This window comes from Mirounga angustirostris, unplaced genomic scaffold, assembly GCF_029215605.1.
Source record: "Mirounga angustirostris isolate CCGP_5_RB_7025 unplaced genomic scaffold, mMirAng1.0.hap1 SCAF_9, whole genome shotgun sequence".
NCBI lineage: Eukaryota > Metazoa > Chordata > Mammalia > Carnivora > Phocidae > Mirounga > Mirounga angustirostris.
Genome location: NW_026991717.1, coordinates 53,879,187 through 53,893,006, shown reverse-complemented (window position 1 = coordinate 53,893,006; position 13,820 = coordinate 53,879,187). Strand labels below are relative to the sequence as shown.

The 13,820-nt window shown below is 35.1% G+C and overlaps 1 protein-coding gene across 4 annotated transcripts in view; it reads right to left on the bottom strand.

Annotated features, from left to right (window-relative positions):
- TRPM7 (transient receptor potential cation channel subfamily M member 7) overlaps positions 1-13,820 on the bottom strand; it is a 118,227-nt gene that overhangs the window by 39,534 nt on the left and 64,873 nt on the right. For all 4 annotated transcript variants that reach the window (XR_010405020.1, XM_045900083.3, XM_064570481.1 and 1 more), the window contains exons 14-21: positions 11,363-11,503; positions 10,684-10,818; positions 9,839-10,119; positions 8,178-8,406; positions 6,960-7,115; positions 6,738-6,881; positions 4,242-4,370; positions 1,991-2,269 (exon numbers count right to left, since the gene is read on the bottom strand). Coding sequence is in view for 3 of the 4 variants with exons in the window: in XM_045900083.3 (XP_045756039.1) it covers positions 1,991-2,269; positions 4,242-4,370; positions 6,738-6,881; positions 6,960-7,115; positions 8,178-8,406; positions 9,839-10,119; positions 10,684-10,818; positions 11,363-11,503 (1,494 nt within the window). In the remaining variant the exon portion in view is untranslated. The remainder of the gene's footprint in view (positions 1-1,990; positions 2,270-4,241; positions 4,371-6,737; positions 6,882-6,959; positions 7,116-8,177; positions 8,407-9,838; positions 10,120-10,683; positions 10,819-11,362; positions 11,504-13,820) is intronic.

Below are 13,820 nucleotides of genomic sequence, written 5' to 3'. Positions count from 1 at the left end.
AACAAATAAGCTGACTAGCTGCTTTCAGCATCCATGCATTGAAAAGTCTATCCGAAATGGTAAGGAAAGACAAAGAAATGTCAACTTATTCCTCTTAGGGAAAAGAAAAATAAAATTTGGTGGAGGGGAGACTCTTCAATGGTTTCCCCTATATTTTTTTCTCTAAGGTCCCAGTTTTCAATGTGTTATGTAAATCAGGCTATGCCCTTTTATCCAATTTGTTAACTAACCAACAACTCCTTATCATAAAAGAAGTTCCAGTCAGGTTGTGCCTTTTTACTCCTATCTTAAGCTTTCAAAGAACAGATCATATCCCACTGCTTTAATAAAACCATCCACAGATTTATCTCCTTCCATGAATCCCTATATCTCCTACTCATTAATTTCATCAATAAACCACAAGGACTGTTTACTAACACCATATATAATCTCCTAGAATACTTATGTAGGACAAGCTCCAAACTAGATCATAGAACTATTTAAAATAACTACAGAACTGGTAAAATCAAAAAGGAGAAATGTAATTTCACAAAGTTCAGAGGCACTATCCTAATAATTGTTATACTATCTTGCATAGCAGTAAGAATAAACATTAAAAACTACTTGGTAGAAGATTATAGATTTTAAAATTTATAATCTGCTGCTAATCATGTAAAATTAAGAGAATCAATCTATTAAAACACAATGAATGTTCAGTATTTTTATGTCTTCTTTTCCTACTTGTAATGGTTTTATCCATCCAACCAGCAATAGTTACTACTAAGGAGAATGTACTATGTGACAGCCGCTATGGTAAGTACTAGAGATATAAAGGTGACCAAAACCAAACAAGGTTCCTACACTCCAAGTAGTTCAGTCTAGAGAAGTACATAAATAATCCAGTAAGAATATAGTTTAAAATATGGTTAGACACAGAGATAAATATTCTGTAAAGGAGGAACATGAGCCCCATAAAACTTTGTAGCAAATAAACTTGACCTAGTGGGAAAAGACCAAAAAAACTCTCCCCAAAACAAAAATTATGTTAGAGATGTGATCTGTATGTAATCAAAAGAGCTAAGGATATGAGTGTAGATGAGGACAGTCATTCCTGGCAGAAAGAACATGAGCTATGGTACTCTGGTAGGGGTTATGTTAAAAAAATATGGACAGGGGCGCCTGGGTGGCTCAGTTAGTTAAGCGACTGCCTTCGGCTCAGGTCATGATCCTGGAGTCCCGGGATCGAGTCCCGCATCGGGCTCCCTGCTTGGCAGGGAGTCTGCTTCTCCCTCTGACCCTCCTCCCTCTCATGCTCTCTGTATCTCATTCTCTCTGTCTCAAATAAATAAGTAAAATCTTAAAAAAAAATATATATATATGGACAGGCCTGTGTGACTATAGCTAGCATAGATAAGAGGTCAAAAAATGGTTAAGAGAGGACACTTAAAAGAAAGCAAGGAAGATGTTTCTATTGGAAAATTAAAAGCAACAAATTTGGCAGGACTTATGGAATTCATTAAGTATAGTGATCTCTAGGGGTAATGTGAAAGCATTAGAAAATTTTTTTAAGTAGGGAAGTAACATACTCAGATATGCATTTTGAAATTACTCTAGCTATAATGTAGACTAAGATAGGCCACAGTGGTTGTGAATAAACAGATTTTACTAGATTGCTGCAGGTGCCAGATGACTAGGGTAGCGTTAGTAAAGATGAAAAGAACTTCACAAACAGTAGCTAAAACAAACTTGTATTTTTTTCATTCTGACCTCAAATAGCCCTAGAAAGTAGCATTTAAAAATAAAAACATTTTAAGATAAAACAAATAAAATATGGTTTTCTTAATCTTATCCCATCACATATTTTCTTCAAAAATTAATATCCTGAGGATTGGCCAATTTGAAGAAATAACATTCTCTAGTTCAAATAAAACTATGTAATGACACCTTTTTATGATTTCAAGAAAAAAATATCAATAAACCCATGAGTATTATCAGATGCCTCTCAACTTACCATTTTTCCAATCATCATTACATAAGGTCCTGCCTGTTGATTTACAGCTAGAAAATCTAGCAAACGCACATACCAAAATATTATGTTAAGACAGTAAATTAATCTTCCAGCAACAAAAACATGATTATCATATGCATTCTCAAAGTTCCATTTTGCTCCAAATCTTAGTCCAAATCCAATGAAGAAAGAAATTATGGCAATTGTATCACTGATATTGAAGTAATCACTAAACCACACTTTAATCTTCTGGCTTATTTTTCCAGCTTCAGACATAAAGATCTATGGGTAAAAAAAAAAAAAAAGAAAGAAAAAAATCTAATTGAACTGTTTAAGTAATCAATTTCCTCCTATTAAAACATATATTAGCATTCAATTATAATATCACAGTAGAATTTTATATTTTTTTATTTCAAAGTATTTTTTCAAGATTTTATTTAAAAGAGAGAGAGACCATGGTGGGGGAGGGAGAGGGAGAAGCAGACTCCCTGCCGAGCAAGGAGCCCAACTTGGGGCTCGATCCCAGATGAACTGAGCCAAAGGCAGACACTTTAACCGACTGAGCCACCCAGGAGCCCCTCAAAGTATTTTTTTAAATTGAAGTACAGTTAACACACGTTACATTAGTTTCAGGTATACAACATAGTGATTCAACAACTCTATATATTATGCTCCGCTCACAAGTGTAGCTATCATCTGTTACCATACAATGCTATTACAATACCACTGACTATATATTCTTTGTGCTATACCTTTCATCCCTAGAACTTATTCATTCCATAACTAGAAGCCTGTGCCACCCACTCCCCTTTACCCATTTTGCCCATCTCTCCTCCCCTCCTTCCCCACAATCACTTTGTTCTCTGTATTTATAGGTCTGGTTCTGCTTTTGTTTTGTTGCTTAGATCTCATATATAAATGAATTACATAGTATTTGTCATTTGGTATTTGTCAAAGTATGTTTGATTATCTTGGGCTTTGATGATGTATTTGATCACTGAAACAATTCAGTAAGATATCAGAGACACATACTTCTTATCCTCCTTCTAGATATGTGTGTGTGTGTGTGTGTATATATATATACACACACACACATGTATATAAATACCCACAAATAAATGACCTATTCAACCAAGGTCATTCTACTAAGAAGCTGGAAATCTTAAATTAGAACAGTTCTCTAGAAAGTGAGATACTTGTGAAAGTTGTCTTACTTTTCATTGACACAACAGGATATCCTGATAGGATCTTCCCAAAGGTGTCTTATTTACAGAAAGCAAACAACTCGATGGTTTAAGTACCTGTACTCATCTCTTCTCTTGAATATAAAAATTAAAAATTTGCGTTGCCTGGGTGGCTCAGTTGGTTGAGTGGCAGAATCTTGATTCTGGCTCAAGTCAGGATCTCAGGGTCATGAGATCAAGCCCCTTGTTGGGTTCCGCACTCAGCTGGTAGTCTGCTTGAGTTTCTCTCCCTCTGTCCCTCCCCCCCACTCGCACGCTCTCTTTCAAATAAATAAATTTTTAAAAAGAATTTAAAATTTCTCTTTTGTGGGGAATGGTAATACATTTATAGCTTCAAAATCATTAAGTGTATATAAAAATAAGTATTGAAAAGCCTCTTTTCCATTCTTCTTCCTTAGCCAATTAACTTTCCTTCCCACTAGAGGCAACCAGTTATTACAATCTAATGAATCCTTGTACAGCCTTTATGAATATGCATTTAAAAAATTACTTACAACTTTATCATTTAACAATTTATTTTTTTCAAACATGCTGGTAAAACAGATTTCATAAACATATAAACCATGGCACTCAAAGAAATTAAAAATGCATAATAAAATATTTAAGAAGATAAATTCCTATGACACCTAAGTGGAAGGGAAGTACAATGCTTTCTTTGTTTTTGCAACATAATGTATTCTCTAAATCTACAGCACAGACATGAAATAATCCAGAAGTATTTAAGTCAGTGTGTTATAAAACTGTATTTATGTAGTTAATAGTTTGAATAAAAAGTATAAACATTTATTTAAGGAAAAAGTACTTTTTTAAAATCAAGATGTTAGAAAATTTATAATTTAAACTGAAAAATGTGATAAACACAGGAATCTAAATCTAAATGACAATTCAATGGGCAATACAGCACACTTATATACTGATTATGAGTAACAGATACATATACATATAGAAAACCAAACAAAACACCCTCCATATATACAGTAAGTTACTGGTAGGAGAAACTACAGACATACCTCACGGACTTTCTCAATAGCATAGGTAAAAATATAAGCAATAACAATCCATTCTTGAACTGAAGGTAATCGTTCCATTTGTACAAGAACCACAAATGTATAAAGCATCAGAAATCCTAAGTATGCCAACTAATGAAAAACACAAAATATGAATAATATAAATTACAAGATAAAATTTTATCAAAATTTTCAATCCAACACACAAAAGAGAGACTAAATGAACCCCTGTGAACTATCTCCAAGCTTCCATCATTAAAACAGTTTTAGGGGTGCCTGGGTGGCTCAGTCAGTTTAAGCATCCAGCTCTTGGTTCTTGGTTTTGGCTCAGGTCATGATCTCAGGTTCATGAAACTGAGCCCCACATTTAGCTCCACGCTTAGTGTAGAGTCTTCCCTCACCCTCTACCCCTCCCCCGGTTCATGTGCATGCACTCTCTAAATTAATTAATTAAAAAGTTTTAGAAGTAACTTCATTGCAGACATTGCATTTATCAATCAAAACATAAATGGTTCCAAGAGTATAACTATGGTGTTCTAGAACTTTGATGACTTTCTAGTATTCCCCATAGGAAGAATTTTATAGTAGAAGACTTATGTTCTCAGCATAGTTCATATAATTCCATTTAACTTATACTATTCCTCAAGTATCATATTATACTGTAGAACTTCATCACCATCATCATCAAGAAATACAAACTACCTACTTCCTCCTTCCCTGAACCAAATACCATTCCCAGGAAAGACAACTGCTATTTTCCTAACTCCTAGTCATTGAGGTTGAATCCCAAGAAATGAAAACAGATATGAAAAGCATTTTCCCTAGGTAAAGGAACATACCACCTTTGATACTCTCAACAAAAAAGATTATATTATATAAGATCTATGTATAACAACATCTGAAGAGTTATTTCGTTTCAGAGGAAAACCCAGACTCGTTCACCTTTGGACAATTGTATCTAAGAATCCTCTCTTCATTCTCCTTGCCTCTACCAGCATTGAAACAAGCCACATTCTTGATTTAAGCTATGGCAGGGCTGGGCAGTAAACTCCAATAAATAAGGAAAGAAAAGAGAAATTTCTATTTGGCCATCATGGTTGTCCTTTTTTTTTTTTTTTAAACATTTTATTTATTTATTTTCGAGTGAGTGAGTGACAGAGAGAGAGAGCATGCACAAACCAGGGGAGAGGCAGAGGGAGAGAGAGAAGCAGATGCTACACCGAGCAGGGAGCCTGACATGGGACTCGATCCCAGGACCCTGAGATCATGACCTGAGCCAAAGGCAGATGCTTAACCAACTGAGCCACCCAGGTGCCCCAGGGTTGTCCATTTTTAAAAAGTCACTCACATGAATGCAAATGTGACGAAAACGAAAAACAACAAAACAATAACAAGATAAACAACTTAAGAATTTTTCTGGAAAGGGGAATAAAAACTCATTCATTCAACCCATGGTTAAAAGCTGAGGCTAGGGCGCCTGGGTGGCTCAGTTGGTTGGGCGACTGCCTTCGGCTCAGGTCATGATCCCGGAGTCCTGGGATCGAGTCCCACATCGGGCTCCCGGCTTGTCGGAGAGCCTGCTTCTCCCTCTGACCCTATCCCCTCTCATGCTGTTTCTCTCTCTCTCTCTCTCTCAAAATAAATAAATAAATTAATTAATTAAAAAAAAATCTTTAAAAAAAAAGCTGAGGCTAATCTCATCTGTTTCTTGAGGTGAGTCCATCCCCCATGGACTATAATACTCTTTGATCTGGGAGAAAAAAACTGTTCTTCCACAAAGCAAGAGAAAAGCCAATTATGTGTCAGATAATAAAACATATACCATAATATGATTAAGGAAATAAGCACTGATAAACTGTATGAATGATCTAGATTACTTTTTACCTTCAAATTAACACTGCAAAAAGGTTCATTTCAAAAATTTTACACATTCTCTGCAAAATCCTAAAGCACAAAGATATATCCATGTCTATTCTGGTTAATCTTTAGGAATGTTTTTGGTAGATTTGATTTGTATTTGATACCTGCTTACAAAGACACATGGTTACTACATTTTTGTTTAGTTTATTTCTAGTTCCAATCAGAATTAAGATTTGTTAGCATTTATCATTCTATATGATGGCAAATCATATAGAATGATAAATCATAAATTTATGCTTTTTTTTTTTAAGATTTTATTTATTTATTTGAGAGAGAGAGAATGAGAGACAGAGAGCATGAGAGGGAGGAAGGTCAGAGGGAGAAGCAGACTCCCTGCCGAGCAGGGAGCCCGATGTGGGACTCGATCCCGGGACTCCAGGATCATAACCTGAGCCGAAGGCAGTCGCTTAACCAACTGAGCCACCCAGGCACCCCCAAATTTATGCTCTTTTAAGTGGAAAATGGCTTGTCAGTGATCTAAGTTATATCAAAATAAATACGGACTTTAGACCAAAGGTACCTTAAAGCTTATACTTCAAAAACATTCTACTCGTACAACTTAGAAAACATACAACATACCGTATTAAACCAGAATTTTACAATTGGCGCATGATAAAAGGCATAAAACTTTCTTGTAATGGGAAGTTTTTTTGATTTTATTTGTATCTCCATTTCATTCTTTCCTTCATTACTGTCCAATATTCTTACTTCTTTAAACACTTCCTAAAATAAAAATAACACTTATCATATTATTTATTCACAAAATGTTTATATTTACTTAAAAATATTTTTCCTCCTTACCATGGGAATCTCTTCTGCTATGTTTTGAAAGTTGTTTTCACTATCTTCCATTGTCATTTGATGGGCATCTTGAGATTGTGGAATATGAGACATCTCAGCCTTTGTTTTATATTCTAGCATTAATATGGCAGGTGGAACTAAAATGCTTAATATGACCTAAAAATTTTAGAAACACGTAAGTTTATATTTTAAAATTAATTACCTTCAAGAATAAAAAAAATAAAAAATATCTTGATTATTAGTTAGCCAATCTGCCCCTGTTAGTATAGGGGAAAAACCAGAAACTTCATTTTTATACTTGATTATTATATTTAAAGAGGCCCAGGTTGAATTGTTTTAAGGAGTAACAAAACATTTGGGTACTATGATATGAGGATACAGAAAAGATTTACTAATTATTTGTTCAGAAAATACGTTTTTGTTTAAATAAAATTCAAGTCTTATGAAGTTGTTATGTGCATAATTTTATCCTAAAACTCTTTGCAACTGTTCCATGTCGTAACATGATTACTCAGCTTGTGCCTCTATAAACAGATTTATTTGTAAAATTTTACGTTATTACCTGCACAATCCTAAAGCACAAAAAAATTATAATTGTGTATCAGGGTTTCTATTGGTTAATCTTTCACCATTATTATTAGATGATCAGTATTTGTTATCTACTTACAATGGTTAAACCACTTGCCTGATTTCTGCCTTCTACATCTCTGTACCTTATTTAAGATATAAGATAATGAAAAGGAAAGTTTAAAGTAGTATCTCTCACTATGATGAAACCAAAAGTATCAGCTAACATTTTATCCAAATTCTTAACCATAAAAACTAGGTATACCCAATATACTTCATGTAATTATTTAAGAAAAAAGTAACAAATTATTAAGTTAGTAGACAGGTTCTCAATTTTAGAATTTGGAAATCATCTTTTCATAAAGAAGGAACTTTTTTCATTGCTGCTCAGGGCTGTAAACACCAATACTTCCTTTGTTGCCCTCATGCTTCTGGCTTAGAGAGGGGCAATAATTATACACCATACCTGAAAAGGATTCAGAGTGAAGAACAGAAGGAAAGAAGAGGCCATTTCATGCCCCTTGAGATAAAATGCCAACACTGCCAGCCCCACCACCCTCATAAATCAAGACATTTTACTATATATCTGGGCTAATCCCTCTGTTCTTTTTATCTAATCACATACTAGATATAACTGTTTCTAAGGTATACCTTGTACCAGGAATTTTTCCTCATATTCAGCCTTCCCATCCACATATCAGATAACAACATTTGTGTACAGGTGTGAGCTACAAAAGGTCTAAGTCTTGAAGAAACTGCTAACTTGAGGCAGGTGGAATTACTCCAGTTTTTCAGTTCATAAGTGAGCAATTTCATAGCCATGGTTTCATCCTGTCTGAAGGATTGTTCTAGTAATTCAACTGCGAGTTGACCAAAATCACTATCAAAAGATAAAGGCCAAAACATTCACATTACCAAACTGCAGTTTAAGACACTATTCTTATATAATTTCATAACATTTTATATTTAATATAACAACATTTATATTTAATATTTTAACACACACTCAGGGAATTATAAGGCATTAGAATCATAACAGCTGTTTCCAGATATCTATTACTAAGCAGATATAACAAAATATTAAAATATGTCACATGAAGAACAAGTCTGAGAAGGTGACTCCAGAGCATTTTCCACTGGTCTTGGAAATAAAACTCCAGTCTCACAGGAAACCCAAATTGACAATGTTCAGCTGCTCTGTACAAAAACTCTTACCTATATCGTATTTCAAACATAGGGGTGCCCAGGTGGCTCAGGTGGTTAAGTATCTGCCTCAGGTTCGGGTCATGATCCCAGGGTCCTGGGATCCAGCCCCGGGTCATCGGGCTCCCAGGTCATCGGGCTCCCTGCTCAGCGGGAAGCCTGCTTCTCCCTCTCTTTCCCACTTGTGTTCTCTCTCGCTATCTCTGTTGCTATCTCTGTCTCTCTCTCAAATAAATAAAATCTTAAAAAAAAAAAAACATAAAAAAGGTTTGGTACCCAGTAGAAAGAATAATGTGAATAGGGACTAACCTAATCATGAAAAACATCTGAATCTTAGATCCCCAGAGTAAGTGATCGTAAGATCCCTGCTTATTTTCACTAATAACATTTACTCTCTTCCAAAGACAGCCCATTTTAGGAGAGCTAAGTCCTATTTTCCATCATAAGGTTTCCTACAAACTATCTTTCCAGCTTGATAGTCATTATTACCCTAAATGTAAACTTCTGTGAACTGTTTTACTCTTCCATGTATGTAGTTCCACCTTCTGAAATGCCCTTCCAGTTGAATTCAATTCATTTCCTTAGAACACAGCTCAAAACCTTATTTTTTTCTTCTCCTTACCACTCCAAATGGAACTTTTCCTAATCTAATTAATTGCTAGTATGTGCAATTATTAAACTGACTTCTGGCATTTCTTCTTTCTTGCCAAAACATTTAACTCTTGAGTTGTAAACAATAACCTCTTTTTATGTGCATAAACAGGAAAGTTTCCTTCTGAATTTTAAGAAGTACCTAATACATTTTGGGGTGCCTGGGTGGCTCAGTCAGTTAAGCTACCAACTCCTGATTTTGGCTCAGGTCATGATCTCAGGGTTGGAAGATCAAGCCTGAGACTCGCCCTCTAAGTCGACGCCCCAGAAAGGAGGCTGCTTAAGATTCTCTATCTCCCTCTCAATAAAAAAAATAAATTAAAAGTACCTAATACATTTTAATTGTGCCAATAAAATTATACGTATATATACTGATTTATTGCATGACACTATAACCTCCACTTAAACATGATCTTGTTGTATTTCTTAAATGTTTGAAATGATAAAATATAACTTACTTAGAATACTGTTTCAATTCTTCTGAAGTATCATCTACAAGGTCACTCTGCTTTGCTTCATATGCCATTGAACGATAGATCTTACAGGCAACTAATGCTTTAGCCATTGATTCTTCACCATGCTGCCATAAAAAACGGGCCATGACCTGTCTCTTCATAAGGCAAGCCCAAATTAACAGTTCATTAAGTGGATAAGGAAAGCGCTTGGTTTCTGGATCATCAATATCTACAATTTCATCTTTGGCTCTCTTCTTCTTTCCTTCTTCCACAGCTGTATCAATCTTCAATGGAAAACAAATGTCTAAGATTGATTATAATAAGGCCATATGACATTAATGTGAGAATTTTTATAAAATCTCTACACTATTCTTCAACTTCATATAGACTGCACAAATCAAAATGGTATAAATTTATAAATTTTACATACTTTATTTTATTATAGCTCAGGTTTTATAGAAATGGTATTTCTAAAAAAAAAAAAAAATCATTGTAATAAAGTTTTCCAAAATTAAAGGAAGGACTTAAATATTTCAACTAATATCTGATAAAATAACTTTAATGGAAGAAAAGTGTGTCTAAAATACTTATCTTGCACGCTGTTAATCAGTTACAGTGGAATAGAAGGAGGCAGTTTAGTATTTATCAAAACATTGAAAAATTTTTATCATAACTAAATATAAAAAACTTCACAGAATCGTTAACTCATTTGTATATGGGAAAATGAAAAATCAAAGATGTGTCTACAAACAAAAGTTCATTCTTGCTAAAACAAGTAGTTTTCTCTTTCATAAATACTAGTAAATTAGAACAAAATTCAGAAAAGGTTAAAATTTATGGAAACATACCTTTGGTCGATAGGGCTGTGCTGTTTTAATGAAATGATTGTGCCTCATTTTTTCCTTTTTATCTGCCCTATTGCCAAAAGATTCATGACTCTTGCGCAACTGAGGAGTGCTGCTGGAGGTATTTCGGCCAGACCTCTGAAAATGAAAGCTTATTAGTTTTTACAGATTTAAATACACTGATAAGTCATAAAAATTCAAGAATTCATACATACGTACAAATGTGTTTGTTCACACACAGAAAATAATGATTTGTTTTGGATTTCAATTACAAAATAGTTCTATGTACTCTTACAGTTGAAAATATTGTATTTTTAAGACAATGCTACTTTCACTATTCTAATATAAAAAGTAATTTTAAACTTTTGTGGGGTTTTTTTGTTTTTTGTTTTTTTTTTTAAGATTTTATTTACTTGAGAGAGAGAGAATGAGAGACAGAGAGCATGAGAGAAAGGAGGGTCAGAGGGAGAAGCAGACTCCTTGCTGAGCAGGGAGCCCGATGTGGGACTCGATCCCGGGACTCCAGGATCATGACCTGAGCCGAAGGCAGTCGCTTAACCAACTGAGCCACCCAGGCGCCCTAATTTTAAACTTTTAAAGTATATGAGTTTTTATGAATTCTTAACTTATAAAGTGTACAATACAAAGGACATATATAGTCTTCCCCAAAAATATTACATACCCGATTATTTCCACCAAGACTATTATATATTAATCGAAAACGTTTCCGAGTGTAGGTGCATCTATAGGTTCCTCCCATAAGATATTCAATAACAAGTCCTATATCGATTAGGGTGATCTTATATCCTGGAGGAAGATTTCCCTGGAAACAAAATATTAGTTTTAAATAGACAGGATATTTCTCAATATTTCCATGCATGCCTAGAAATGCACCCACTCTCCAAAATAACAAATGTTTACTTGTTACAAGAAGCTGGGGTTGCCAGCAGCTATCTTTACAGGAGAAGGAAGTAACTTGTTCCTCATTTCCTTCTATAAGAAGAGGGGATTCTTTTTTTTTTTGGGCAGTTTCAACTGTAAATATCTTTTTTTTTTTTTATTTTATTATGTTAGTCACCATACAATACATCATTAGTTTTTGATGTAGTGATCCACGATCTATTGTTTTCGTATAACACCCAGTGCTCCATGCAGTACGTGCCCTCCTTAATACCCATCACCAGGCTAACCAATCCCCCCTCCCCCCTCCCCTCTAAAACCCTGTTTGTTTCTCAGGTCCATAGTCCCTCATGGTTCATCTCTCCCTCCAATTCCCCCCGCCCATTTTTCCCTTCCTTCTTCTAATGTCCTCCATGTTATTCCTTATGTTCCACAAATAAGTGAAACCATATGATAATTGACTTTCTCTGCTTGACTTATTTCACTGAGCATAATCTCCTCCAGTCCCATCCATGTTGATGTAAAAGTTGGGTATTCATCTTTTCTGATGGCTGAGTAATATTCCATTGTATATATGGACCACATCTTCTTTATCCATTCATCTGTTGAAGGGCATCTTGGCTCTTTCCACAGTTTGGCTATTGTGGACATTGCTGCTATGAACTTTGGGGTGCATATGGCCCTTCTTTTCACTACATCTGTGTCTTTGGGGTAAATACCCAGGAATGCAATTGCTGGGTCATAGGGTAGCTCTATTTTTAAATTTTTGAGGAACCTCCACACTGTTTTCCAAAGTGGCTGTACCAACTTGCATTCCCACCAACAGTGTAAGAGGGTTCCCCTTTCTCCACAACCTCTCCAACATTTGTTGTTTCTTTCCCTGTCCATTTTTGCCATTCTAACTGGTGTAAGGTGGTATCTCAGTGTGGTTTTGATTTGGATTTCCCTGATGGCTAATGATGATGAACATTTTTTCATGTGTCTGTTAGCTATTTGTATGTAAGAAGAGGGGATTCTGAAGTTTTGAAGTCACAAAGGTGCTCAGGACAGAAGTATGGCTTATAGCAGCAAAAGCATTTGATCTTTCCACTGCCCTAATACTTCACACATAGAGGCAAAGGAACGTCTAAGAGTTAAGTATTCCATTTTCACTGTGGCACATTACCATAAATTATATTTTCCTGCAAAAACAATGCTATAAATGTTGATTATGTTTCCAGACAGGCCCATAAGTACTTATAAGTACTTTTTAGCCAAAATTATATTGGTTATATTACAGGTTACACAAGTTTTTATAGTCTCATCTAAGACTTAAACTACCACTTACAACACTGTTTAGAACTAAGACTTCATTTTCCCAGGGCAACAATTTTTTAGAACATGAGCCATTTGTGAGTTTGGAAGATTGCTTGTTCAGAATCAAATATTTGGTTAATCTCATTAAATAATCTTAAAAGGGTTTTTAATCATAAGACAATTTACATATATTAACCAATTCTGCCCTCCTACCATCACCATTCTTTCCATTTCCCTAATTATAATTTGATAAAATTAGTACTTAAAAATTTTTTAAGATTTTATTTTAGAGAGAGAGCAAGTGAGCCTGCATGCGCACACAGGGGGGAGGGGCAGAGGGACAGGGAGAGAGAAAATCTCAAGGAGACTCCATGCTGAGTGCGGGACCTGATGCAGGGCTGGATCTCACAACCTGAGCCAAAATCAAGAGCTGGATGCTTAACTGACTAAGCCACCCAGGGGCCCCTAGGTCCCCCAGGACTTTTAAAAATGCTTATACCTTTTATAATTTGGTTTCATCTGTGAAGTTTTAAATATCTAGATACTTATATTCCTTAAATCTCTGATTTAAAAATTAATCAAAAATATTTTCGGGTGCCTGGGTGGCTCAGTCGGTTAAGTGTTTGCCTTCGGCTCAGGTCATGATCCCAGGGTCCTGGAATCGAGTCCCATATCCAGCTCCCTCCTCAGTGGGGAGTCTGCTTCTCTCTCTCCCTCTACCCCTCCCCTTGCTCATGCTCTCTCTCTCTCAAATAAAATCTTTAAAATATATATTTTCTCACCTTAAATGCAAGATTTTTCTTTTTATTTTGTCTTGTGCAACCTCAAAATATGCTTTATGAATGAGGATTATCATGCATGTTTTTAGTTTTCTGTTTTTTAAAATATTTGACAAATACCATATGATATGATCCCACTTAAATGGGAAATATTTAAATTAAGGG